General features: G+C 39.9%; 1 protein-coding gene across 1 annotated transcript in view; it reads right to left on the reverse strand.

The window, feature by feature from the left end:
• Positions 1 to 26,926, reverse strand: part of ARHGAP10 (Rho GTPase activating protein 10) — a 129,186-nt gene that overhangs the window by 28,744 nt on the left and 73,516 nt on the right. Inside the window, exons 15-19 of the mRNA XM_077300149.1 lie at positions 26,012 to 26,099; positions 25,338 to 25,396; positions 23,014 to 23,119; positions 21,698 to 21,857; positions 4,554 to 4,704 (exon numbers count right to left, since the gene is read on the reverse strand). Of these exons, the coding sequence (XP_077156264.1) occupies positions 4,554 to 4,704; positions 21,698 to 21,857; positions 23,014 to 23,119; positions 25,338 to 25,396; positions 26,012 to 26,099 (564 nt within the window). The remainder of the gene's footprint in view (positions 1 to 4,553; positions 4,705 to 21,697; positions 21,858 to 23,013; positions 23,120 to 25,337; positions 25,397 to 26,011; positions 26,100 to 26,926) is intronic.

The raw sequence follows: 26,926 nt of genomic DNA on the forward strand, positions 1-26,926 counted from the left end.
TATTCCACACTGTCAAAGAAGTTCTAACCATTCAAAGGTGTTCTCACTGATTCTTACACCATGTTCTAAGTCAGTGGGTCCCCAAAGTGGGTGGTATGCTCCCAGGGGGAAGGTGAAGGATCCGGGGGTGGGGTAGAGGAATTTGGGGGCAGTAGGTGGTTGTGAGGAATTCTAGAGGAGTAGGGGGGCAGCAGTCTGATTCTCCCCACTACGGCTGTGTTTTCCTAGCAAGAGACATTACAATATGACTTGCCATTGCCTGCCTTGGACTTTCTTGATAGTCTCACATCCCAGTGCTGAACAGGGCCAACTCTGCTTAGCGTCCTGGAAAAAATGACAGTTTTAGAAGGTGGAGTGGATAGGATCATAGTCGTACTGATCTCCTTCCCCTCTTCAGTCTCTGTCCTTCCCAGGCTCCACCCCAGAATTTCTTAATCCAGGATTGGCAACCCTTCCCCAAAAGTCTCCATCTATGGGAAGCTGGAAAAGCCTTCTCCTGCTTGCTCCTGGTATAAGCTTCCATATACAAAACACACAACTTCAATTTAAAGGCATGGGCTTGCACATGAAAGCTCATACCTTGAATAAAACTTTGTTGGTCACAAAGATGCCACTGGGCTCAAACTTTGTTCTGCTGCTTCAAACCAACATGGCTACCCACCTGAATCTATAACTAAACTGTCTGTCAAACTACTAAGGCCATATCTTGTTCAATAGACAGCCAAAGTGAAAAGGTCATTCAGACAATGCTGCAGCTGTTATACCATCACTCTCTTAATTATTTTCTCCCAACAACAGAAGTTTGGTACAGGGCTACAACTGGCTCTGATCTTATTATCAAACATTATGTTTGTTATAATGTTCTATTATAATTATATTTTTATTAACAGTCGGCTTTAGTGGCCTATGGAAGTTTCTTTTAGACTGAAATACAGATGATATTTCTAATAGGCTCTTTAACAGCGCAAGAATGGTTAGAGTTTAGGCCACATGTGGTAGCCTTCACAACTCCTAAAATCCTACAGAGACTAGGCTAAAACTATTCATAGAAACAGGACCAGATGGCATTTCAGATGCGTCCACTACATGATCTATCTGCAACTGACGTTCAGAGCAGATCTGAAACATTTTATCAGCAAAGAATTGCACAAAGTCATCACAACTGAAAAGCAATTATCTGATGTTCTAGGGCTATACTTGGAGTCAACAATTAATGAATACCTGTAAAAAAATTGGGCTGAACATGAGCCAACTGATGCAAAAGTAGCAAAACAGTATTGCTTCTTCTCCACCATCACTGAGTCCTTGTAAGATTTCTAATTTTTCTAGCGTATTATGTCAGATTTTGCTCATTTTGCATCAGTGATAATTACGATGTCCTCTAACCCTCTTTAGCTCTTCAATGCCACATGATCAGAGGGCTGGCTTTCTACCTGGGGGTAAAAAACTAAGAAGAAATCATATTTATTGCTCTTTGGAGCCTGGCACACCAAGTGCCCTATCAAGAAGCCAGCTAAATTACCCATTAAGGCCTTCTGTGCTCAGCATTCTAGAATCTGACCAAATCCTTTGGACACTAAAGAAAGACGTTTTATCTAGGTTAGCGATCCCCAACCTGTGGGCCACATACTACATGTGGTCCTTCGACTAATTTGGAGGTGGGCCCCGAAGGACGCCTCCCCCCCGGCCCTTTACAACACACTTTGGGTGTCATTGTCTCCCATCACTCCCAGATGGGACTATCTCATTGCAGAGAAACAAGCTCAGGGTTCCCATTGATTTGTCATTGTCATGAGTTAAAATCTCCATGAAAATAAAATGTTCCTTATGTTCATTGTTGTGGCGTGTCTGTATCTTATTTTGAAGGGATTTTTAAACATTACCATAGCGATCAGAGAGCGTTGGGCAGTGGTTGAGAGTAGAGGAGTAAACTATCCCCCCCACCGGGCCTCAGTAAAAGGCGTTGAGTGGTCCCTGGAGTTGAGTGGTCCCCAGTGATAAAAAGATTGGGGACCACTGATCTAGGTCACTGCCCCTGTTGATAGTTGGTGCCACAACTATAAATTACACTGGTTGTTTTTCTAACCCCTCATTAGAATCATGTAATTGCTCAGAACACATTAAATCCAAAATATGATATTTTCCATGCATTGGACATATCAGAACCTATGACAATCCCATGGCAACTATGAAGTACTGAGCATAGCCTGCTAAGGCAGTATTGAGGTCCCCAGTACAATCTTGTTCCATGGTATCCAATACCACATAAGGCACAATCTCTGCCAGCTCACATAAGGCACCCACTGCAGAACTAGGGGATAGTATACAGGAGGATATCCAACCAGACCATGAGATTCAAAGCAAGGAACATAAAATCAAGGAGAGCAATTGTATGCTCTGTGAATCTACAAAAAACTAGCAGACATGCAAATGCACATATAGAGATTTTTTTAATGCCAACCTAGTCACCATTCTTCAATAAAGGAACCTGCAAAGGAAGACTCCAGAGTTAAATTGCTGAATTAGAATTCATCAATGCATTTGAGTGTGTTAACACTTTCCTTAGCTACTGTAGGTGTTAAATTACTGAACACAACTATTTCGATACTGAATAAAGTACTGAAGGTAAGAAATCTCCCTTGCACATAAATTCTAAAGCTAGATGTCTGACAGAATTGCACTAAATGTGTTTAGAATCAACATGACTTTAGTTTACAACTCTCATCTGTCAGTATAAAGCTGATTTAAAGCAGTTTAATCTTATATTAAAATCCATCCTGTTTCACCTCCATGCTAGCAACAATGTTTTGTATGTTGACACCATTCTTATGCATAGGCAGTTATCATCACCAACCTCTCTAATTTTGAACTGGACTGTAGAGCAGTGGTCCCCAACCCCCGGTCCGGTGCCGGGCCACAAAGGCCTCGGTGCTGGGCCGCGGCTCCCTCTTCCCGCCCCCCCACAGCGAGAAGCTCGCCAGGCTGCGAGCAAATCAGCCGCCGAAGCAGGCGATCAGCTTGCGGCCCGGCAAGCTTCTTGCTTTGGGACGGGGCGGGAAGAGAAGCTTGCCGGGCTGCAAGCTAATCGGCTGCTTCGGTGGCCGATTTCCTTGCGGCCTGGAGGGGCGGGGAGAGGGAGCCGCGGCTGCTGGCATGCCGGCGGCGCAAATGCGCGCGCGCAGACTTGGTGCAAATGCGCAGCAAGTCTGCGCGTGCACGTTTGCGCCGGGGCTGCCGCGCACGCGTGGGGCCCCGGGTCGCCCTCTCCCCGCACCCCGGCGCAGTGGTCCGCAGCCTAAGAAAGGTTGCGGACCACTGCTGTAGAGTAAGGATCAAAACATCCATATAAATGGAGGCACGACAGTCATGGGGAATTTATCTACTAGCCCAGAGGAAGTCTCTGGTTTGCAGAAAAATACATAATGCAACAAAAAGTAAACAACAGGAGTTTAAAACCACAGAACCACTGTATGTTTCTTTTTAAAAAGTATGAGTATAGTATCTCTCAAAACTACATAGTAGTTGATGACTATTTTGGGGTTCATAGGCAACCACCAACTAACACTACCAAACTTCTAAACCTCATTTAGTATTTGGAGGAGGAGGAGACTAAGAAAGGTAAAAGATAAGAAGGGAAGACAGATAAACTTGGTGTGAAAAGAAGCAAAAATAGTAAGAAAAGGGAAAGCTTAGGATGGAAAAGAGAAAAAGAAAAAGTTACGTGACTGAAGAGAACAGAGATTGCCAAGGAAGAAACAGGAAAAAATATGGTGTATTGCAAAAGAAAAGAAATTGGAGAAGGTGAGGAGAGGTTTCAGGCACCATCATCAAGGAGGATAAAGTAGAAGCAAGAGGAACAGTGGGAATGGGTAGATGACCCCCCCCCCAGTAAGTTCACATATGTCCCACCCTTGTAATTATTAACTAATGGTAATAAAAGAGAAGGAGTTAGATGAAGAGATAGCAATATATTACTAAATTCAAGCACGTCTCAAGAATAGCATATGAAAAGCAAGCATTTGGTAACTCACAAATTAAATAAGGAACACCTGCAAATACCATTCATACGTCTTTCGGTTCTAATTAATCAGCTACATTTTAGCCCAGTAATTGTTGCTTTATCATCCGATAGGCCTGATATTTAGTGTTTGTAAAGAATCTAGACCAATATTAGTAGTTCACCAGTTGAGTTTTCAGTTCACATGAAAAGAAACGGCCAAGGCGGTTTGTTCAAGAAACACTTCCTTTTCTTTTGGTTCCTATCTTTTTCTATTTATCTTACAGTTGTATAATTGTCATCAGAGGTCACACAGATTTGGCTTAAAAAATGGAGCCACTGTGTTAAGAGCAATAGAAGTCCTCCATTAGTTCCAGATATACACAGCACTGTGTCGTAAGAATGAACCCCCCTTACCTCCTCTCTCCATTTTCTAATTTAAAAAAAAGATAATCGAAATAGTGAAATGGAAAACTACTGTAGGCTGCCCTGATGACACAAGATATACTGCAACTCCACTCTGCTGCCAAGATAGAAAATATAATTAACATCTTACTGTCATCCAGCTCAAGACAGAGATTATATACGGCAACGGGCCTCTTGTTACGTTGCCCTTGTCTTCTTGATTGTCGTGGTGGGGCATTTGGAGGAGACACAGACACAGAGATTGGCTCAGAAAGAGTGGCATCAGGCAGAGTTTGGAAAATCTGTAATAAAGAGCACAACAGGCATTAATTATTTACTATCAACAGCAACCTGTATAAATGCAACTGTAAACCATTATCAAATAACATTTGCTTTGGATTCTGTTCAAGAAGGAAGGAGCCAAAACTCCATTCTTCAAATTCTGGGATTGTGCCAAGGCTCTTTAAAAATAATAAATACAATTTTTAAAATATAAAAATATAGACTACACATTAACTGCTCTGTGAATCACTCAATCCACAGACCTAGGTATGTGCAACTAAGCATGCCAGCTGGTAGGAAAAGTGAAATATTCCTTTATGAGCCACCAGGCCAAGAGAGGGGTTCTACCATTTCACTCAAGCCATGTAGTTTCTGCCAGAGCCTCCATCATAATTATCAAAGCTGATGACAGTCATAGGATTATATTCCCTTCTGCTATATTTTTCCAATTAGCATTATTTGGGGATTGGTTATCTTTCCCCCAGAGGAGGCTAAAAGAAAGAACAGCTCACTCAACTGTCTCAAATGCAGTCATTACACTCCGAAACAAGCCACACGTTTATTAACTACTGGGACACACATAATCACAAACACACCTCTAATACGTGATCACTAAAACACAGATGCCATTTAAATTGTTTCAGTCTGGGGAGGGTGGCTTTTTTTCCTACTGATCTTTTCCTGTTGTACTATAGGAAGAGCATGGCTGGATCAGACCAGTGGTCCATCTAGTCCAGCATCCTTTCTCACACAGCGACCAACCAGTTCTTCTGGAAGCCAACAGCAGGGTATAGAGGCTGAGACCTTCTCTTGATGTCCCTCCTGGCTCTGGGATTCAGCAGCTGATTACCTCTGAACGTGCAGGTTCCCTTCAGGCACCACAGCTAGTAGCCACTGACAGACTTAGCTTCCATAAATCTATGTAATCCCCTTTTAATGCTGTCTATGGCTGTGGCTATCACTATATCCTCTGACAGCTAATTCCACAATCATTTGCTGTGTAAAGAAGTATTTCCTTTGTTCATCCTGACTCTGCTGCCCATCAGCTTCGCTGGATGTCCTCAAGTTCTAATATTATGGGAAATAAAAGTTCTCTTTGTCAACTGTCTCCACCCTATGCATAATTTTATAAACAGCCATCGTGCCCTTCCCAGTCATCTTTTTTCTAAACTGAAAGGTACTGTTCATAGGAATTTATTATCACAAGCCTCTTCACAGATCTTTAGAGAGAGAACCAGGGTATAAACACTTTCAATGAATATCTGCCAGCATTCCTGTTTACATAACTACTTGTTGCAGGGACAGACAGACAGGTTCCTATCAACAGAGTAACATTGCTCCTCTCCTGGTGCCTTGGGCTAACCCAGCAGACACAAGAGCAAAGGCTTTTCTTCCGAACAGGCACTTAGTGCAAGGGAACAGAATCCTTCAATACACACTGGCATGTTACAACTTTTGACATTACGGTAGCTTTAACTACCACTGCCATCATCACCACCCACCCTTTGTTCTAATGGTGGCACAGCAAGTGCTGTCAACCTAGCCTAGCAAGGGCACACTTGACATCAGTATCACATCCAGTCAAAACTGGAGCTAGAGACATGGGGTATGTGTGTGTGTTTGTATGTATCAGAGAGAGAGAGACACAGAGAGACAGAGAGAGAAGCTGTGTGTACCCATTTGTGTTGGCAGAAGTGAAAAAAGATACCAAACCCCCAAGTTAATATTCTGATATGAAATCAGTGAGGTGAATGGGAAAAGGCATTTTGTCGTCTAGAGAAAGACACACAGAGCATATGGTTTTGATCCTGCATGAGTAGTTTTCTATTTCCCCCCCAATCATGTGCAAATATTTCATTACATCTAACAGGTAATTTGAATTAGAAATAAAGAAGAAATAAAAAAATCAACACGATCAAACCATGAATAACACAAGCTAAAACAATTACACAATGGATTACAAATGTACGCAAAGCGAATAAGGTAAAAAGCGAGATGCAACTAATGAGTCTATCCAAAATGGTTGAAAAAATTAGTTCAATAAAAGCCCTGCATGCGACACTTGGGAAATAATCATGAAACACTGAAACTGCTTTGCAAGTCCAAAATGACTGTCCTAATAATAGCTCAGGGAAGCCACTGCATTGTACTGTGGAAGAAAAGCACAAGCCAAGCTACTGTGAAGGGCCACGTCATGGTTCCCAAAGGCATCATACCAATAACACGCAATATTTGACCTTAAAGTACAGAAGATAAAAATAAACACAAGTCAGGTCTGCTCTGGTATAATCATGACCCCTGAGCAGCTCAACCTGAAATGCAGCAGAAGCAATATCCTGTGGCTGACTCTAACTAGCAGAACACTAGCTTCCTTATGAGGATTCCACCACCTTCCAGGAAGAGATGGGAGAGTCCCAAAGCGAAAGTTTAAACTTCCTGTGGGCCACTATGTACAGCATAATACAGGACACACTGGCTCTCATGTCACTTCTGAAAACAGAACTTGGTCTGCCAAGACAATTAAGAACATGACCCTAAATCACTTGCATCAATGGTGAATTCTATTGTACCACTGGAAATAAGACACAGTGAGTAGCCTTACTGCCTTTTTAATCTGCATTAAAGTAACCTTTCCAACCGTTTGGGATGAACTCATTTGTGGAATCCAGCTTGTTGACTAGCATCCTGAGACAACTGGATAGCAGGATAGAGCACATTTAGTAGAGAAGAGGCAAAAAAGAGTGTTCCAGAAGGCACTGCTGACATCTGTAAAGCGTGACTGAAGAGAACTGCATTGTGAGAGGGCAGAATCTGCTGATCCATTTGGTCAGTACATGGTATAAAAATAGACCGTCCTACATGGATATAAAATAATACCAGAAGTTAACTGAGAAGGCAAAAATGTTTTACCAAATTTTTACTAGGACTAGGACTTGGGGGTGGAGTATGTCTATAGCCAGCTAAGGAGGATTGTATAGTGTTCTTTGTGCCCAGTTGCACTGCCGTCTAAAGGAAATCTCTCACCTCACTGCTATCATCCTGGATAGGAGGGTGGATCAAACTGGAATTGCAGCAGCCAAGGAAACCTTTAGTTTAAATGAGGAAGGAGCCAAAGATCTGGCCCTTCAAAGCAGATTTACATTTATTCAGTGTCCAACATCAGTTAAAAAGTCTGTTTCAGCATAAAAACAACACCGTGCTGTGCTGAAGCAACAGAAGGGAATATGGGGGCTACTTCCCAAAATGAAGGTTTCCAAGGCCAGTTTCCTCCATACCTTTGCAAAACAAATGAGGACATTCCTATTCCAATGAGAATTCAGCAGGCAAGGAGGACTGCTGTTTCAACTAAGGTCTGTGCCAAATATGAGCCTCTTGTGGCGCAGAGTGGTAAGGCAGCAGAAATGCTGTCTAAAGCTGTCTGCCCATGAGGCTGGGAGTTCAATCCCAGCAGCCGGCTCAAGGTTGACTCAGCCTTCCATCCTTCCGAGGTCGGTAAAAGGAGTACCCAGCTTGCTGGGGGGTAAACGGTAATGACTGGGGAAGGCACTGGCAAACCACCCCATGAAAACGCTAGAGGACGTCACCCCAAGGGTCAGACATGACCTGGTGCTTGCACAGTGCTTGCACAGGGGACCTGGTGCTTGCACAGGGGATACCTTTACCTTTTACCTTTATGTGCCAAATGGTTTAAATTTGGAGTTGAAGCCAGTCAGATTCTTCACTCAATTGCAGCTAGTTCCCATCCTTATTACAGCCTCCATCCCATATGCAAGTCCCATGATCCACTATATAACTTTCCGTGACCAAAGGTGATTCCCTCTTTCCATTTCTACCCGGGAAAAGGTAGTGGGAATTCCCTTTGGTTTAATTTTATATTCTTAATAAAGGCATTGTTGTTTTAAAATATTTTATTATTGCTATTATTGATTTTGCTAGTCATCCTGACAGCCATAAGGGGAGATAAAGATGCATTGTGTAGCAAACAGGACTTTTTGCCACAAACTATCTGCAGAGATTGTTGCTATATATATAATTTGAAAATTATATATTCCACATTTTAAATTGCTGATTTATATATCTACCAAGTATCTGTAGAATGTAAATTTAATTATTCAATGAATCATTGTCATTTTTCATTAGAAACTGTTATTGGGCTTACATTTCCCTCTTAATTTTCAGGTTTTATTAAACCAGCAAAACTTGTAATAATTTGAACATAATGAAGGTGTAGATAAAAAATATCCTACAGTATTTGAAATCTAAATCCTGACAAAGAAAAGTGTAACTTAATCAGCGCTGACTGTTTCACTGAAAATGCATCATAAGTCAGGTCACAGCTGACACATTTCATATATATGAAACAATTGCCATGTAATAATAATGAACATGATAGATATCAAGTAACATACACATGACTTGCAGCATTTCATTTGTATCATTTAAATTTAGTGGAATTTAATCTCAAACATTATGCCACTCTTTAGTATAATATTAAAATGTAATCGCTTGTCCTTCTACCCACTGGATCCTAGAACTTGCAGACTCTTAAGTCATACTTCGCAGTCACTAGCTGAACATACAGATTTGCTAGCATTATTGGATTTTCTGCACTTCTCCCCTTTCTGATATTCATAATCATATTCAAGGATAAAGTCTCCAGCTGTATGGTCTCCTTGTTACTTCTTAAAGCAGAATGAGTTGATGCCATCAGCCCATGAAATTAAAATTTCAGTACTAGCATTTAAATAAATTCCTTAATTCGTTAATTAAATAAAACCACAAATATTGAGACTTTTCTTTCATGAAGCAGGTACAATAATTCAGAAACAACATAAACATTTGCATACAAAATGTATAAATTCAATCCATGACAGTTAATCTTCTTTCCGAGGAAGGATTGGAGTAGAAATGTTAGTGCTTAAAACCATGAACAGTCAGTGGCATTTGGAAGAGAAAGTAATGGATCAAAAGGACCGGCAGTGATCTGATTTCCTTGTAAAAGCCCATTCTTGATATAATCACAGTACCCTTGGAAGAGAAGGTTGGCAGCTTAAGGGTAGTCCTTGAACGTACTTTGCTTCTCTAATTTCAGGTGTTAGCAATGATTCAGAGCACCTTCATTCAGATTCAGATAGAAGATTGATATGCATTGTCACTGTCATCCATGCCCCCAAAAATCTCTAGATTAGGATGCTATAATGAACTCTAGATGGAGCTGACACTGAAGAAATTTCTGAAACTTTAGCTGGTACAAATTGTTAAAAGCCAGACTTCTAGCAGGAGTTAGGCAGTACTAAAACAAAATGCACCAGCTACTACTTTCCAAGCTAAATTCAAGGGACTGTGAACTGTAGCTTATAAAGGTCCAAATGGTCTGGGCAATTGGCATCTTCTACTTCTATTTCCCAACAACTACAGTTAGTGTACCTGTTACAAGTTCTAACATAAGGGTACACCGTACTAGCTTCCACAAATGCTAGGCCTGCACAGTGGACCCTAATTTGGAAAATAATACTTCAGAGATTAAAAAGTACAACAGAAAATAACTAAGAACAGGCCTATAGCCACAGTGATGCAAAAAGTGGTTGGGCCCCATCAGTCATTTGTCATGCCCCTCCAATCAGCATCAGGGGTTGGTGTGAAATCTGTAATTAGTCATTAAGTTGAAAATTCTATGCAAAAAAGGAATGAACTGGGGTACAAAGGTGTGAGTACTATGACAATTCTTCAATACGTGAATATTCTCTACGCAATTGGCTAGAACCGCAGGGCTGAAAAGTTGTATTGTAAAAGCCTGAGGGAAGTGGAGTAAAATCATGTTGAAATAAACCAGAGAGAGAGAGAGAGATTAAGGAATGAAGGAGTAAAAATGGTATTGTAGTGGACTCAGACCAAGATAGAGAAAACAGGGCAGTGCTCCACAGTAGTGCAGAACTCTTATTTTGACAAACAGGAAATAAATAAGAAGGAATTTAGGCCCAGAGGTAAGTGAGCACAAATCTCCTTTTGCTAATACATGCTGCCCCACAGGAATCTTATTCAGAGGGGAAGGTTGTGGTGTTTGCTCTGAAGTTGGAAAGTTTCTGGGAAAAGATCCCCGAGCTGTGAGTGGCTGAGGTATCATGCTACTGTCGCTTTACTCTATGAGTGTTCTTAGAGAAAAACCCTGCTCACAGCCTAATCCAGTGAATTTTAAAAATGTTATCTACTTATAGTTCACCTTTCGCACTGAGACTCAAAACAGATTACACAGTATAAATCAATGCAACCAACCCGTTGAGACATCTAATAAGCAACGGAATGAGATTAGGATGACATTAACTGGAATCAAAGTAAAAATCATTACACATGATATGTCAAACAATGCAGAAAATGGTTTTACAAAGGTAGGATGCAATGCAGTAAGAACATAATATATACAGCATATACATAACATACAATGATACAGATAAATAATAAAGTATAAATAATTAATATATAAATAATGGTGGGCAGGGCCAGATTTACATGAAAAGAGGCCCTAGGCTATTCCACTTATGTGGCCCTTTCACCTCCCATTTTTAAGTTTGTAATTTACATGAGAGATAATAAAATAATAAAATACATAATGACTGTGATATATATCAATATGTTAAATGAAACATGTTGTGATTGGTACTAACCTTTATAAAAATGTGGAATATAGGCCCCTCTTGATCTTGAGGCCCTAGGCTGAAGCCTAGAGGAAAATCCGGTGGGCTGATTACCACTGATTATCAACCCCCCGCCCCATACAACATTTCTGGCTATGGGCCAGAAGAGGTTAGATAGACACATAGAAGAAGTCCATCAAAGGTCATGGTGAGTAAACAGATGCTCCATATACTGAGCCAGCAAACCTTTGAATCCCAGTGTTGTGAGGCAGCATCAGAGTAAGGCCCTGGCCTCTATGCTTTTTACTGGTCTGATCCAGCAAAGATATACTTATGTTCTTCTTCCACACAGCTTTGTAAAACGTCTGCAAATCTTTGTTTCAGGTGACTTTTAAAATCCTGGCCTTTCTGCCCTATTATTTCACTTTAGGGCAAATGGTGCTTTTTATTTTTACATTTTCATTGCTATTGGATCTGCTCTGTTACATGCTGCTTGTAGAAAGTGGGTTACAAATGTCATGTTCTAAGGCAATAGAAGGCTCACAGGATTCGTTTTTAAGTAATGACGGTTTCTTGCTTCCTTCTCTTACCACTCTATTTTAGAACTTACTATTCCTTGTTATTCAGTTATTTTTCCTGATTTTCTCACAAAATCTTTGACATAGTGGGAAATTAGAATATCGCAAGATTAGTTGAATAATAAATATGTAATGTATGCTACAAGAAGATATGGCACTCACCTACCTATTTATGTACTTTAAATACTGGAATAACTGAAAAATTGAACAACTTTCAATTTGAACAACAAAAAATTGAACTGTTCAACTTTCTCCTCAAAAACAGTATAAAAATAGAAACAGAATACAGTCATACGATAAAAATTCTGATTAGTGCAAGCCATCTCAGTTCCAGTACAATTTTCGTATAGGAGAGCTAGGTTTGAGACCTGATGAAGGAAGCTCTGACTCTTGAAAGCTTATACCCTCAAATCTTGTTGGTTTCTAACATGCTATGGAACTCAGATCTAGATTTTCTATTGCAAAACAGCATGGCTACCTTCTGAAACAAAATCCTCCCTTGGCTGTGAGGCAAAGCACCTCCTGATCTCCCCAAGGGTTAATGGGGTAACAACTTCATTCCATCTTGCAGGTGTTGCTAACTGCATCTCTTGACCTACAAGGCCCAAATACAGAATTAGAGAATTGGCTCATCCTGGAGACCTAACCAGAGGTAATTTTCTAGAAGGTTCTAGCAAGATCACATCCTGAGTGATCACTATCACTTGATCTCACCTGGCTTAAAAGTTATAATTGGGTCAAGAACTGGAAAAAGAGACTAGTTTGGATGCTGATGGACTAAAGGTCCACCTATGACCAGCTGATTTGCAATTTCATGACTGTAAGAATGTGCTATCTAATACAACTTCTGAATGTGTTAGATAATTAAGATAGTATTTATTTTCTGAGCTTCTTGCTTTTAGTGACCTATGTTACTAACTGATAAACTTATATTCTGAAACTTGTTCTAATAAACTTTACACATATTTTTACAAAGTTTAGATTCTTGTGCACACCAGCCCTGGGAACAAATGAGATTCAGGTCTTGACTCCTTGACAGCTGTCACATAGGATTTCATAGGAAAGGAGGGAACTGTGTATGAATATTGCTTTATAATTATTCTAGCACTTCTAGCACTTCCAAATGTGGTATTCTGGTACATTCACAAGTCAGGACCAAGCTACATAATGACTTGCTTTCCTTTCAATTGCATGGCAGCTATCAAAATGTTTTTAAAGTGGCAGTGGTGGGAACAAGGTTGGAAACAAGACACAAGAACATAATGACCTCCTGCCTTCCTCTCAACAGACACCATTTTCCCAAGCCAAGGCAGTCCTGGGGAAGTCATGTGCCCTATTTTGGAACTGCCCTTTGGGAAAAGAGCATGGGAAAAGCAGGAGCCCATCTTGTCCCCTTACATTTAAAATAACATCCTCCAAACCTATTGTAGGGAAGGGGAGTCAGCTCCATGGAACCTGGACCCAACCTGCTAAAAAAAAACATATTGTGGGCTTTGACCCTCACACTGCACTCTGAGTAACACATTTAAAAGCCTACTGGTGCTTGTATGTGCAACTGGGATCAAGGTTCTTAAGCCAAACAAATATCCTGGAAACCTTAATTCTATAGGAGAAGAACGGTGTAACTGCAGTAGTAGTAACTCTAATATGCAAAAATGCATATAGAATAACACATAAGTCTATTTTACCTTGTTCCATAAAGAGTACAATTGTAGCATTTTCTAGGCACATGCCATTATCGGGTGTGCATGTGCACATTCTTGCTGAATGGGATTAAATAAGACTATTAAAAACCTGTGTATACTTGTCCCATAATCACTAGCGCAAGAAATTGATGGTAAGATGGCCAGCTATGAAGCTTTACTTTAAAAATCCAAGGTTAAAATGTAACATATGCCCTGTCATCACTTGCAATTTATGAATTTGTTAACTCAGCCTTTTCTAAAAGTAGTACACTTGGTACAAAGGCTGCAGCTTTCTTTGTATCCTGTTCCCCATTTAACCATGCATTATACGGTCATTCCCCATAGTAGCCATTATTTGAGGAAGAAAAGTTAACAAACATACCAAGATGGAAATATAAATACCTGCCAAAGGTATGAACAAATATAGTGGGCTCATCTGGTAATCTCGACTACTACTTCAATATCAAAGGGCTACTTCTGGCAGTATAGAAACATCAGCAAAACAAATTAGTGTATCCTGACAATTCATTTAAAAACCACTAAACTTATTCACCAGTTCTGTACTCAATACGATTTCACAGTCTTTTTAAACACTGCTTATACGAATCGAGTGATTAAAATGGATAGTGCTTCAGAAGTACATGGATTTTTTGTTTGTTTTCTTCATTATCTACTAAGATAGTGGAAAAAGACAAAAGGCTGGATGACAAACCTTAGGTTGCCAGTACGCAGCCTGGAACAACTGAGCTATGATTTGGACCATCTATCTAATCTGCTTGCTATATTTTCTTAACTGATGATGGAAGAATACACATTGTAAAGATGTCTAGATCACCTTCTGCAGACATTAGAGCTGAAAACAAGTTGCACTCTTCTAGGAATTTTTAAAGTAGTCAAGTGCAAGACCATTCAAGGTCACAGAGTGCATCTAAATGCTTTTCTGCTCCAACAACTATTGGCATAATTGCGCATCTGCTTCATGCATCCATTCAGGGATTTTAAAAGAAAGAGATGGTTATTATTATCTACTTTAAAGTCCAAGAGATTTTAAGATCAAAATGCATGGCCCATCTCTCTCTCTCTCACTCACACACACACACACACACACACACACACACACACACACACACACACACACCAGTGGAACAGGAATGCATTTAACTTTTACTTGACAATGTTCACATATTATAATCCAGCTAACTAAAACCTGTGAGAACCACATCTTACCCATAAATGATACTCTTCCAAGTGATTAACTATGCAATTAAATGTAAACAGTAGGGGCCTGTGAGACTCCCATCCTCCCCTACGCTCTCTGAGCCCACCAGACCTGACACAGCCACTGAGTTCTCCCTGGACTGACCTGCCAGTGAGTCCAGTGCGAAGTCCCAGGCTGCAGGGCTGCTGTTGTCAAGTCTGGAGTGGCTCCTGGCTCTCTGGCCGCAGCCCCTGGGCTGTGCCACTGCTGCTGGGACCAGCTGCTGGGTCTGAGAAGATGCCACTGGCAACATGCCTGGCATAGCTCTGCATTGACTGCCAGAGGTGTTCTCAGTGCTTGCACAGAGAACATTATTTTACTTTCTGTGAAATTTTAACACATACCCATATATTTTTTATTTAAAAATTCAGGTTTTTCTTCAAACGTGGCATTTTGCTGAAAAATTTGTTTAGCCTCCATATGGCCCAGATCCGCAGATTTATCTATCCCTAGATGGATGCCATGGATGCCTCATAGTATCTAGTTCTGTACCTGTTTCAAGAATTACCTGGGAACTTTGTAGCACCATAGTTAAGGATTCTGCCTATTCCTCTTGAGAACAGAGACTATACTCTGAATGAATTGCATTAAGTGCCTTCCTTTTCAATTTCATCATATCTTTCACAAAAGTTGCCCAGTTTAAGGCACTGTAATAAGAAAATTGAGTAGCTTTGTGTGGCTGTACTCTTTGGAATGCAAACCTAAATGGACTCCGGGGAATGGTAGAGGACAGGAAGGCCTGGAGGATCATTGTCCATGGGGTTGCGATGGGTCGGACACGACTTCGCACATAACAACAACAACTCTTTGGAAGAGGATGGCAGAGAGCCCTGTTAAGGCCACATCAAACTTGGCTTTTACAATAAGCAGTGACTACAGATGTTAGATCATATTCCAAACACACAGGAACAGAAAACAAGAGGAAGCCAGGGATGTAATACAATGGACCATAATCCTTAAGGAACCATATAAATAAATAAATAAATAAATAAACAAACAAACAAACAAACAAACAAACAAACAAACAAACAAACAAACAAACAAACATTGCATTGAGGGTGCATTTCTACTCCAAGCCCAGCTCCTGAAGTATCTTAGGCTTAAACAATTGCCAATTCCCCATCAAATTTACCACTTTGAAAGTTAACAAGCAGGACTATATCCTAGCTAATACGAAAGTCAGAAACAGCTATGAACGGAAAGAAAAGGTTAGGCCATAACACTACTTTGTCCTTCTGCACAGAGAAGTAGCAGTGTCACAAAATAAGGCACATCACTCACTAGGTGAAGAAATAGCTTCCTAGTTGAAGAAATGGGTTTCAAAGTACCTGTTTTTAAAGGACAAGACGTCATAGGCTGACACTGGAATAAACTGAGCAGGAACCAAAGAGAAGCTCCATGATCGTGTGAATGCTTAATGAGGGCTATAAATTATTAAGACCTTTAAAGAAATACTTCACTAATGGACAAGAAAAAAATTCAATTCCCTTTAACAATACAAAGTAGAAGAAGAGTTGGTTCTTATATGCCACTTTTCTCTACCCGAAGGAGTCTCAAAGTGGCTTACAGTCACCTTCCCTTTCCTCTCCCCATAACAGACACCCTGTGAGGTAATCTGCTTGTAACAGTGTCCCCAAATTGGAGAGAACTGAAGCAGGAGAGACTAAAGTTCCACATACACACACCGACCTTGAGCATGCCTTGTGTCTGACTATGCTTTCACACATTTTTGAAGCTCTAGGTGTTTCCAAGAGTGTTTTACATAAGCACAGTATAATAGAGAGACAACATAGTAGCAAAATAATAAACTAGTTATTGGACCAAAATGAAGAGCCTCCACAATATAGGAAAACAGAGTCAATTTTCTCACATATGATCTCCTTATACATACAGTATTTGCTGGCGTATAAGACTACTTTCCCCCCCTGAAAAACATGCCTCCAAGTGGAGGGGTCATCTTATACGCCGGGTGCACTTCAGTTGGGATAGACATAGCTGCCCATAGTGGCCCAAGGTACTGTATTTTGAGTGGAAATGTTGGGGGCCAGCAAATACGGTAGCTTTCTCACAATAAGTAGCACACAGGACTCTTTTGAATGGCCCTTTAATTGAGGAAATAGCTTGCTGTAAAGGAACAGTTGGATAGGTGCTGAGAAACATTCCACAGGATGAAAGGGTAGAGCATTTCATGGCACAGCCCAGGTAGACTACAGTGAGGACAGAATTGTACTAGATCCCCAAGCACCTACACAGTAGTGCAGTATGTTTCTGAACTGTTCCAGAAAGAAGATCCCACTTCAGTTTATCCTTTGTCAATGGAGATGACAATACACAATCCTTTTGCTGTGCCTCTTTAATAAGCTGACTTTTTTGCTACATCATTATTACAATTAGATTTTTCTAGAAGAATGTGTTATGAACTACATCCGGATTCTTACTTCTTAAATAGACTTAACAGTATTCTCTTCAGATCCCTCATGTGCCATCTTCATAGACTAAACATATGCACAAATAGTACCTTAGTAAGTCCTGGCAGCCAGCAGGAAAGAGAGTAGCAATAATCTGAATTCAGGATTGTTTTTTTTTATTATTCTTGCTTCTGTTTGTCTACTTAAGAGTCTATGCTGCACTGTGTTTTAAACAGCAGGGGAACAGCTGTCTATTCCATTTGGAAATTTTATATCTGAATTGAGGGGAAGTATTCCAAAATAGTATACAGTATATGAAAATTGAGAAAGCATACTGTGTGTGGATGTTAGAATTTACCATTTGTACTGTAATGTTTTGGCAGCTTGTTTTGAAACTAAAAAATTCTCTCAAAGCCCTCTTGATTTGTATAGCGTATGTGTTCATGCATCTCCAAACTACATACTTGACAGCTTTCCTCTCAGTTCTATATCCTAAGCTGGTGAAGGCTGTACTTCTATATGAGAGTCAATGTGCAGCCATCTTAGAATCTAGGCACTACTATATATGACTTGCTAACATATCTCATAATGGCGGAATGATTGTCCATCTCATTCACTGAACATAGGGCAATGTTTTTAAAATGAAACTGTGTTGCATCAATAATAAAACAAAGAAAATCTTCTTGAAGCACCCCCTTCTTCTACGTTTTTACATGGAGCAGGACTAGCCAGATATGTTCTGCTCCATACAATGGATTACAGCCCTCTTTACAGACTCCTGGGAAAAGCACAAACATCCCACTTCTCTAAAAAATATTTTAATAGTTATTACTGCAAATTTCAGCCATACATTTGTGTGCATTCATGTGTGTCCATACAGGAACAGCTTTTCAATTCTGTTGCAGTTTGCTAGCCACCTACTGAATAGTTCACTTGCATCTGAGACTACTGTTTTTGCCTTTTTAAAAGTTAAATGTACTTCAAGAAGAGTTGGTTTCTATGCCCTGCTTTTCACTATGCAAAGGAGTCTTAAAGCCTTCCCTTCCTCTCCCCACAACAGACACCTTGAGAGGTAGGTGGGATTGAGACAGCTCTAACAGAATCTGCTCTGCAAGAACAGTTCTAAAAGGACTATGACTAGCCAAAGGTCACGCAGCTGGCTGCATAAGGAGGAGCAGGGGATCATACCTCTCTAGATTATAGGCTGCCACTCTTAACAACTAAACCACGTTAACTCTTCACAGAAGTTTGGTGATCTCACAATGCTGAGCAAGAAGGAACACTCACAACTGACTGTTAATGGGGGATGTACAGATCCTCTTGTGGTGCAGGGTGGTAAGGCAGCAGAAATGCTATCTGAAGCTGTCTGCCCATGAGGCTGGGAGTTCAATCGCAGCAGCCAGCTCAAGGTTGACTCTGCTTTCCATCCTTCCGAGGTCGGTAAAATGAGTACCGAGCTTGCTGGGGGGTAAATGGTAATGACTGGGGAAGGCACTGGCATACCACCCTGTATTGAGTCTGCCATGAAAACGCTGGAGGGCGTCACCCCAAGGGTCAGACATGACCTGGTGCTTGCACAGGGGATACCTTTACCTTTAACAGATGGCATAATTGAAATTACAACAAATATCATCCATAATTGCAAGAAAACTCAAAAATGTCTATTAAAAAAGCCCTATCCTGACACCCATGTTTACTGTTCTCATTCACCATGCAGCCAATCAGCAGGCAAGACAGATTATCATCATCAAGGGCTTTCTGATTTTTGTATAAGGGGCAGTCTCTCACACACACATGAGTGAGAGACACAATGGCTGATTCCTTTGTGAATGTGGTATACTGTGTTATCAGGTAACTTTTCAGCTTTTCTACTGTTTATATTTTAGATGTCCTTGAAGACAACTGGAAACTTGATGAAATAGCACAGCTTTTGTAGGATGAGGATACAGAATAAGTGAAAGCCTACTCCTCCTGAATCACACTGATTACAAGCATATTTTCTGAAAAGACTAGATGCTGGTCTTATGCTTTAAAGTAATAAACAGTCTTTCAGAATATGTCTCCTTCTGCAGTTAAGAACACCTACAGAATTACTGTTTCAAAGTATTTTATGGTCCTCAAGTTTGCTGCATTTTCCTCTCTGTTGCTACTAAACATTTTGGATTGTCTAGGTTTTAAAAGAATTAACTAACAGTCCATATCATAGAATCATAGAATCATAGAGTTGGAAGGGGCCATACCGGCCATCTAATCCAACCCCCTGGTCAATGCAGGATCAGCTCTAAGCATCCTAAAGCAAATATCCTACCAGGCCACTTAGCTAATACCAGCGCACTGCTTTGCCACCAGGAGCTGTCCTATTATATGATAGGCTTTTCTTCAAGTGGAAGAGCCTCTTGTGTCAGAGGAAGTCTCCTTGTACCAAAGGAATGCCTCATCATTGCCTCAGCCTTGCAGAGTGGTAAGACCGTCATTGCTTCATTTCTTACTTCAACAGTTCCTAAAAATTATGCATCTCATTAAAAGAATTCAGGAATACCTGAGGCAGCAAAAAACATGGTCATATATGGCAACAGAACATAAGCATTATACACAATCTCTTCCTACTCTAGTAATGGTCGAACATAAGAAGCAAGAAACTTGTGGATCTAACAAATCTTTCAAAAGATAAAGGAGCAGCACAATGAAATACTGTGATCTCAGCTGAAATCAATCCGCACTCAGTCAGGCCTGGGGCAAATTCTTCTTTTCAGTTCTGAATGCTTGTGTAGCACTATAGTTAAGAGCACTGTCGTTTACCAGGTTAACACATCTCAGCCGAGCCATTAATTGTTTGGAAGACAAACATCTCTTTGCCTCAGTTTCCCCATATGTTGTAGGGAGGTGATAATGACAGCCCACCTTTCATGACTTTAATCATTACAGTTTAGTAGCATGATGTATACAAGACATTTTCAACACGTAACAATCATTAGGATATTATTGCTAGTAAAACAGCTTGTCTCAGGAAATCAGGACTACACAGAGTTCCTTTAGTATGATTGCTGAAGCATGACCGGCGAATAATCAGCTTGCCTCTACTGCCACCTCTCTGTTATTGTCCAGAAAAATAAAATTAATTTTTAAAAGCAAAACATTTTTAGTCTGAGTTGATATACTTCCATAGACATCTGTCTGCCAGTTTGGCTATAATGAATCTAGGAGAGTCTCCACTTTAGAGAAAGCAAGCTTTCTGCCAGTCTGGGAAAGCGGCAGAACTGCCTGTGGGAAAGGAAAGTCAGTCAAATAAGCCAATACTTGCTGGCAAGTGCAGAAATGATAGTAGAAATAGAACAATTAAAGGCTTTAAAATAAAACATATTTTTCAAAACCCCAAAGAGGCAGAAAGACAATACTGCAAAAGCCAATCTGTATGGTGGGTTTTATTTTTTTTAATGGGGGATTGGGAGAAAACTGATATTGCTCCTTCAGAGTACTTTCATTTCCTGATGTACAGAAGAAGTTCGGCAAGTTTTTTTTTTTTTTAAGACTTGGTGCCATTTGTATGAGCTATCTCATTAGACAAAAAATTTCCCCTGGAGGAGCAGAATCAGCAGGGTAGGATTTGTCCAGAAGGGCTCCATTCTGTCACCTGTTCTCTTCAGCATTTATATGAGGCTGCTGAATCCATCAGAACACTGAAATTGGGTGTCATCAATATGCACATGACAGTAAGCTCTATATTTCTTTACCCAAATCTCTAGATGTGTCTACTCTGAGGCTGTGGTCTGGTGGCTAGTGCAGAACAAGCTGGAGCTGAATCCAGACAAGAAAGATGATGCTGGCCAGTCTCCTCCCCTATATTCACATGGACAGACTCTAAGAAACAACACGAGGGGCAAACTGGGGACTTGCAGAAGGAAGAATTAATTGGTGGAAATTATTCTACCCTTTCCATGAGCAGAGAAGTTAGTCTGAATGCAACTTAATCTCTTATTGGATTCTGTATCAGAAAATTCAGACTGTCTCAGATCTTCTTAAATACATTTTCCCAGATTTTCATTCATAAAAATTGCAGTTTCTTTAGGCTACTATGGCACATGATTAAATCAACATTTCAACTTCTTTATAAGGTTCATTTTCCACAAAGAATATCATTGATACATCACAAAGATACCATGAAAGTAGAACAGAATCAGAATGAAACTAGATTACCATATGTAAAATAAAGTAAAATGGAGAACAGTGTAAGCCATGTTGGGTCCCCACTGGGGGGAAGGGCAGCTATAAATAAAGCAAATGTATATTTAACTACGGAGGTCTGCATCCAAAGATCTGCAAAGGAGTCTTACTCTGACAAAGGAACACCACATTTAATAGAAGAGTGTCACAGGGCCCAAACTTGAGTTGATGAAATGTGCACAGCTCTGTGTAAACCACAGAATCAAAGTCAAGTATTTTCTCCATATTTACCTTGCCATGGTTTTCGATTAGAATTTCCACTACAATATTCTGAAACTTCAGGTCCATGAGAGCAGCCACAGTTTCTTCCTGTGGCCGCATTAGCGTTGGTCCAAACACTACTCCTAAATTTGCTACAGTCATTAGATTCTTCTTGGCATGTTTTGAAACACTTTTCAAAAACAAAAAGGAGAAAAGAGAACAACCAAAATTATGAAGAGCCATTACTGACCTTTGAATAATAACTTGCAAGAAAAACATTACATTCCTTAACTAACAGACACTGAGGGCCAGTGCAGGGTGCTGGTTAGTTTATTGGACTAGATCCAAGAGACCCAGGTTCAACCTCTAGTTGTGAAGTTTACTGGGCAAACTTGGGACAGTCATTCTAACTCTGACCAGCCTACATTAGAGGATTATTGTAAAAATAAGGGAAGAACAACAATGTATGATGCCATGTGCTCCTTTAAGTAAGACTAAAATGTACTAAAGTAAAATAATTTGTTTAATGATTACTTCTCCTGTAAAACAATGAATAAAGTATTTTCTCTACCCTCATAATGAACTACATTTTAAAATGGAGTAACACATCTATATTTTAACTGACAGAGGCACAAAGGCAATTTAACATTTACAACTATCCATTGGTTCTCCTTTCAGCATTACTTAAACCTCTAAAACTAGGAATGCAGCTAGCAAACATTTATGTGTCTTCATTAATGGATTGCACTTCAGCCTCATTCTCCAACACACACACAGAATAAGGTAAGCTTCATTTCTGTTTTTGGAGGTTCCTACCCAGAATGGTATTTATCACTGAATGCAAAGGATCTCTGAAAATATGAAAACTAAATTAGTATTAGGAAAGGACATTATTCTTCCATATAGCTCATCCATCCATTTGGATAGTTCTCTAAGTTCTTGTTCTGCCAGCCTCATTTCTCAGAGGTGAGTCAAGTAGCAACGAAGACTTTTAATTGTGGTAACCTGACTTTGAAATTGTTCCCCCTGGATTCCTGTTTGGCACTATATTTGTGGTTCTCACAGCATCAAATGAAGGCTTATTTATTCTCCTGTGCTTTTAGATAATGATTATTAATTCTGCTATTTTAGCTCTATTGACTTGTTCAATAATGATGATTGAGTTTTTAACATTTCTGTCAGCTCAAAGTTGTTTTCACCATTTCTGGCTGACTGAAGTTGTATTTCTTCTGCAGGTTTATATTTTACATCTTGATATTAATATTTTTTAAGGACTTTGTTATTCTGATCTCCACCCCCAAAGAAAATCAGCCACAGATGTTTCACATAAAGAAGTAAATGCTTACTTTGCTAAGTGTTTCACCAAAATATCCAGCATGTCTTTGTTCTTCTCTGGTAGTTTATGGATCAAAAAGTGTACAGCATTAACACGGGACTCAGGGCTACCACTTTCTACATAAGAAAAGAACATAGTAGTTCTTAATTTCTTATTAAAGCGTGCGCTTGGTATAAACATATGCTCATGAGAAGCTAATACATTTAAATACTTCCATCAGCTCACCTTATTTCTAGTTTTATCTCTTTCTGAAAAGAGAAATGTATCCTTTCAATATTTTGTTTTTCCCTTCATATATTTTTCAACACTAAATTGATGCAATTATTCCTCCAGCTAAATTTCAGTGTAAAGAATGCTGCTACTCCTACAGAATCATCATTTTATCCCCTTGAAACTACTGATGAGATGCCTTTGGATAGCAGATCCATTCAGAGATCATGACCCTCTAGACAGGCAACATTTGTTTTGCTACCATTTGGAAGATCCTCCTGTGTAGAGAGCAAAGGTACCATGCTAAAAGGAAGAGGAGGAGGCAAGGTCACATATGGAGCAGAGTGAGGCAAGGTCACCCAATGGTGGTAACTGATAAAGTATACTTCCAGATGCCTGTCCTACATTTCCTGTTCCCAGCTTTTCCAGCTACCCATTGACACTGATGGGGTCATAACTCTGTCCCCCTCTCCCTATTACCTGACTCCAAAATTACATGATGTTCCATTATGAGCTTGCAGCTCAGTGGATCCCACATCTGGTAAGACTGAGGTCTACTGCCTGCCTTAGGAGTACATTCAACCATGTTTGCTCACCCTTAAAAATAGCCCCTGGTATAAGAGCTCTCTTATCCTTCCTTGCATTCAGTACTACACAGCATTCTAAAGGACTCAAAATAAAAACATGTCAAACTGACAGGCCAGTAACTTTCTATTGGTCTTACATAAGAACATAAGAGAGGAGACTTATCAAAGTTACTTATAACTTATGGAAGTTACTGGGCAGTAATTTTCTACTTGTCTAACAATTCTATTACCAATACATTTTATTCCTTTAAAAACACATTACTTTTGCTTTATGCTGTAAGATCTTACCATTTGTCCTAATACATTTTCAGAACTGTCTACTTGTTCCCATTTCCATTGCCTGTCTTTATCTTTTTCCAGCCTTTCTTTGTTCCTCCAAAGCATGGATCTTAGATAATATGAGATGCTGTAATATTTTTTCAGAGGCCCTCATTTTTCGCGTACCATTCCTTAAGATTCCTCTTTCAGACCATTCTGCACCGTTTGTGCAGCATCACAATCACCAGCTCCTATATAAATTCCAGATCCAATTCTGAATCTCTATCCTGACTAAACATATGGAGCAGAGGTCCATCAGTGGCTATCTGCCACAACGTATAAATGGAACTCTATGTCTTGGGCAGTGATGTCTGTATTCTTGGTGTAGGGGTAGCAACAGTAGGAGGGTGTCTGGAGTTCTGGCCCTGCTGAACTACTGAGGGAGGTCTGGGACTCCAAAAGGGTTTGCATAAGATCTACAGCCCACTATAGGGAGCTGGATGGAGGGATGGCCAAGCAGGAAGAACAAGGGCCTGATTCCTAATGTGAAGGATAAAGCATGTGAAGAGAATAATATGTAGGCAGCTGTATACTTTCTCACCTCTGTTTGAGGCCATGGAAAGATAAACAGCTATAAAGTCTTCATGGAGGAGGATCACTATGTTTCTTCTGGCTCCAAGCTCCAGCACGGAGACCTCCCCTACCACCAGCTTAATGACAGGCTGCAGAACAGACTGGTGAGGCAGCCAGTTCTGGCTTAGGAGCCCTACTCTATCCTACAGGAGCAGGGGATGGAGCTATGAGAGTCTCTTATAAATCAATAGCCTCATGAGATTTTAGAGATCTAGGCTCTTTTAAAATAAAACCTCTTGCTCACTTGCTCTCCTCAGCTATAGTTATAGGTACAATTACAGTTGCAAGTATAAAAGGCCTTGGGTTTGCTGATAAATTTTGTGGTGAACAAGAAGAACATAGAGATCACCAAGACAGGCGTTATGTAAAATAACAGACGATTTATTTATTTACAAGTTGTTTTTAAAGAATAGTCCAGTAGTACATGTCACCAGACTGTCAGAGGAGATGCCTTGCTGAGTTACTTAAATTGAAGCCAGTTTGTGCTTTGAATTCCCTTTATCAACTGCAGTACAAGCAGGCTTTCCTTGCCTAGCCACAAGGCTGGATCCATTCACACACATTTCCCCCCAAACCTTGTCCCTTATTGTGTCTGTAATCCAACAATAAAAGAGAGTGAAGATTTGATCCTAAATTAAATACTTACTGACAGGAATGATGAACTCCCCATGTAGATCATATGTCATTAATGGCTCTGGAAGGCTTCTGTAAAGACACGTCATATGAAATTATTAAACAAAATAAAATCAGCATTTATTTACAAGTACAAACATCCCAAATACAAAATATGTATACCTTTCCTTACTACAAGTTATACTCTGCACATTTTTGCACTGACCTTTACCACTACTACAGAACGCTTTGCACAGGAAAGGAGGGAATCACTATCCTGTCAATACAATACAAAAGTTAAGGGAACACTCTGGGTTCTATAGCCAGAGTGAAGGAATTGAGCTATACCATATTAGAATGAGAGTGGCCTGCTATACCTCGGAAACTGTAAGTTAAAATCCCCATCTAATTTTCTGTCTATCTTGGATCACTCAAACTAGCCTACCTCACAGGGTTCCTGAGGTTGCACCTGGGGCTACTTGCAGGAACGGTGGGTCCAAGATGTAATAGCTAGATAGCATGATATAGTTATATATATATATATATATCAGCACTGGTGGCCAAACTACAGATTCAGGCTGTAAGGGTTTTTGATGAATATTTTCACAACAAAAACATCACAGTGACTTTCATCAAAAGAAGCATACAGTTTTGACTGTACAATAAAACTTTTAAATCCTTTGTAGTATTTACAAAGTGTAAGCTTACCTCAAATACTGTTTCATTGCACTGGTTATTGTCTTCACTTCCCATTCCATGGAATTTTCCAGATCAACTTCATTACATGTTTTTGTGTCTAAAGAAAATAACAGAGAGTAGGAATCACACTCATCGTATACTACAGCTTTCACTAATCAAATCTACAAAAGAAAACTTTGAGAAGGAATGTATAATTATGTTGAACCTATGATAATTCTGGTCTGGACAGGATGGAGGCACCAATCACATTCTGCACATCCCAGCATGACAATACTGCAGACTGTGAGTGCTGAAGCTGTGTTAGTATACATGTCACAGGCTGGATCATGCAGGTTTTCACATTTGCATGCATCCAACACACAGGCCACATGAGGAGATCCATACTACTAAGATAGGGCAATGATTTAGGTCTCTTCTTTAATGCCTCTTCTTAGGTCTCTTCTTGCAACACATCAACAAAACACAGTGTGCAGAATGGTGGTCAAAAAAATCCATGAAAATATTCAGTAACATTGCTCCAAATGATATAACAGAAACAATGTTAGTCTGAAAGTACTGTACAGATATTAACGCTTCCAGTCAACTCCCAGTTTATTGTAAAAAGTTGTTCATAAAATATGTTATCAGAGAAAACAGATATGAAGCAAAAAGAAAATTAAATAGTCTTGGTTGCTTATTTCATAACACTAAGAAATTTAAAGTGCAATTCTATCACAGTTGCTCCAGTCTAAACAACTGCTCTCAGTACATAGGACAGCACTGTTATTCTTATAGTAATATTCTGGGGAGAGACGGGCAGAGACTTTTAAATAATAAAATCTTGTTGCTTAAGTACAGTATAGATAAACAAGTTCCTATAGTGATGCCAGTCATTGTGCAAGAAATTTAACAGAATATATTAAACTAGGGGCAAAGCCCGTGGTA

The sequence above is a fragment of the Paroedura picta genome, chromosome 10, assembly GCF_049243985.1.
Source record: "Paroedura picta isolate Pp20150507F chromosome 10, Ppicta_v3.0, whole genome shotgun sequence".
Taxonomy (NCBI): Eukaryota; Metazoa; Chordata; class Lepidosauria; order Squamata; family Gekkonidae; genus Paroedura; species Paroedura picta.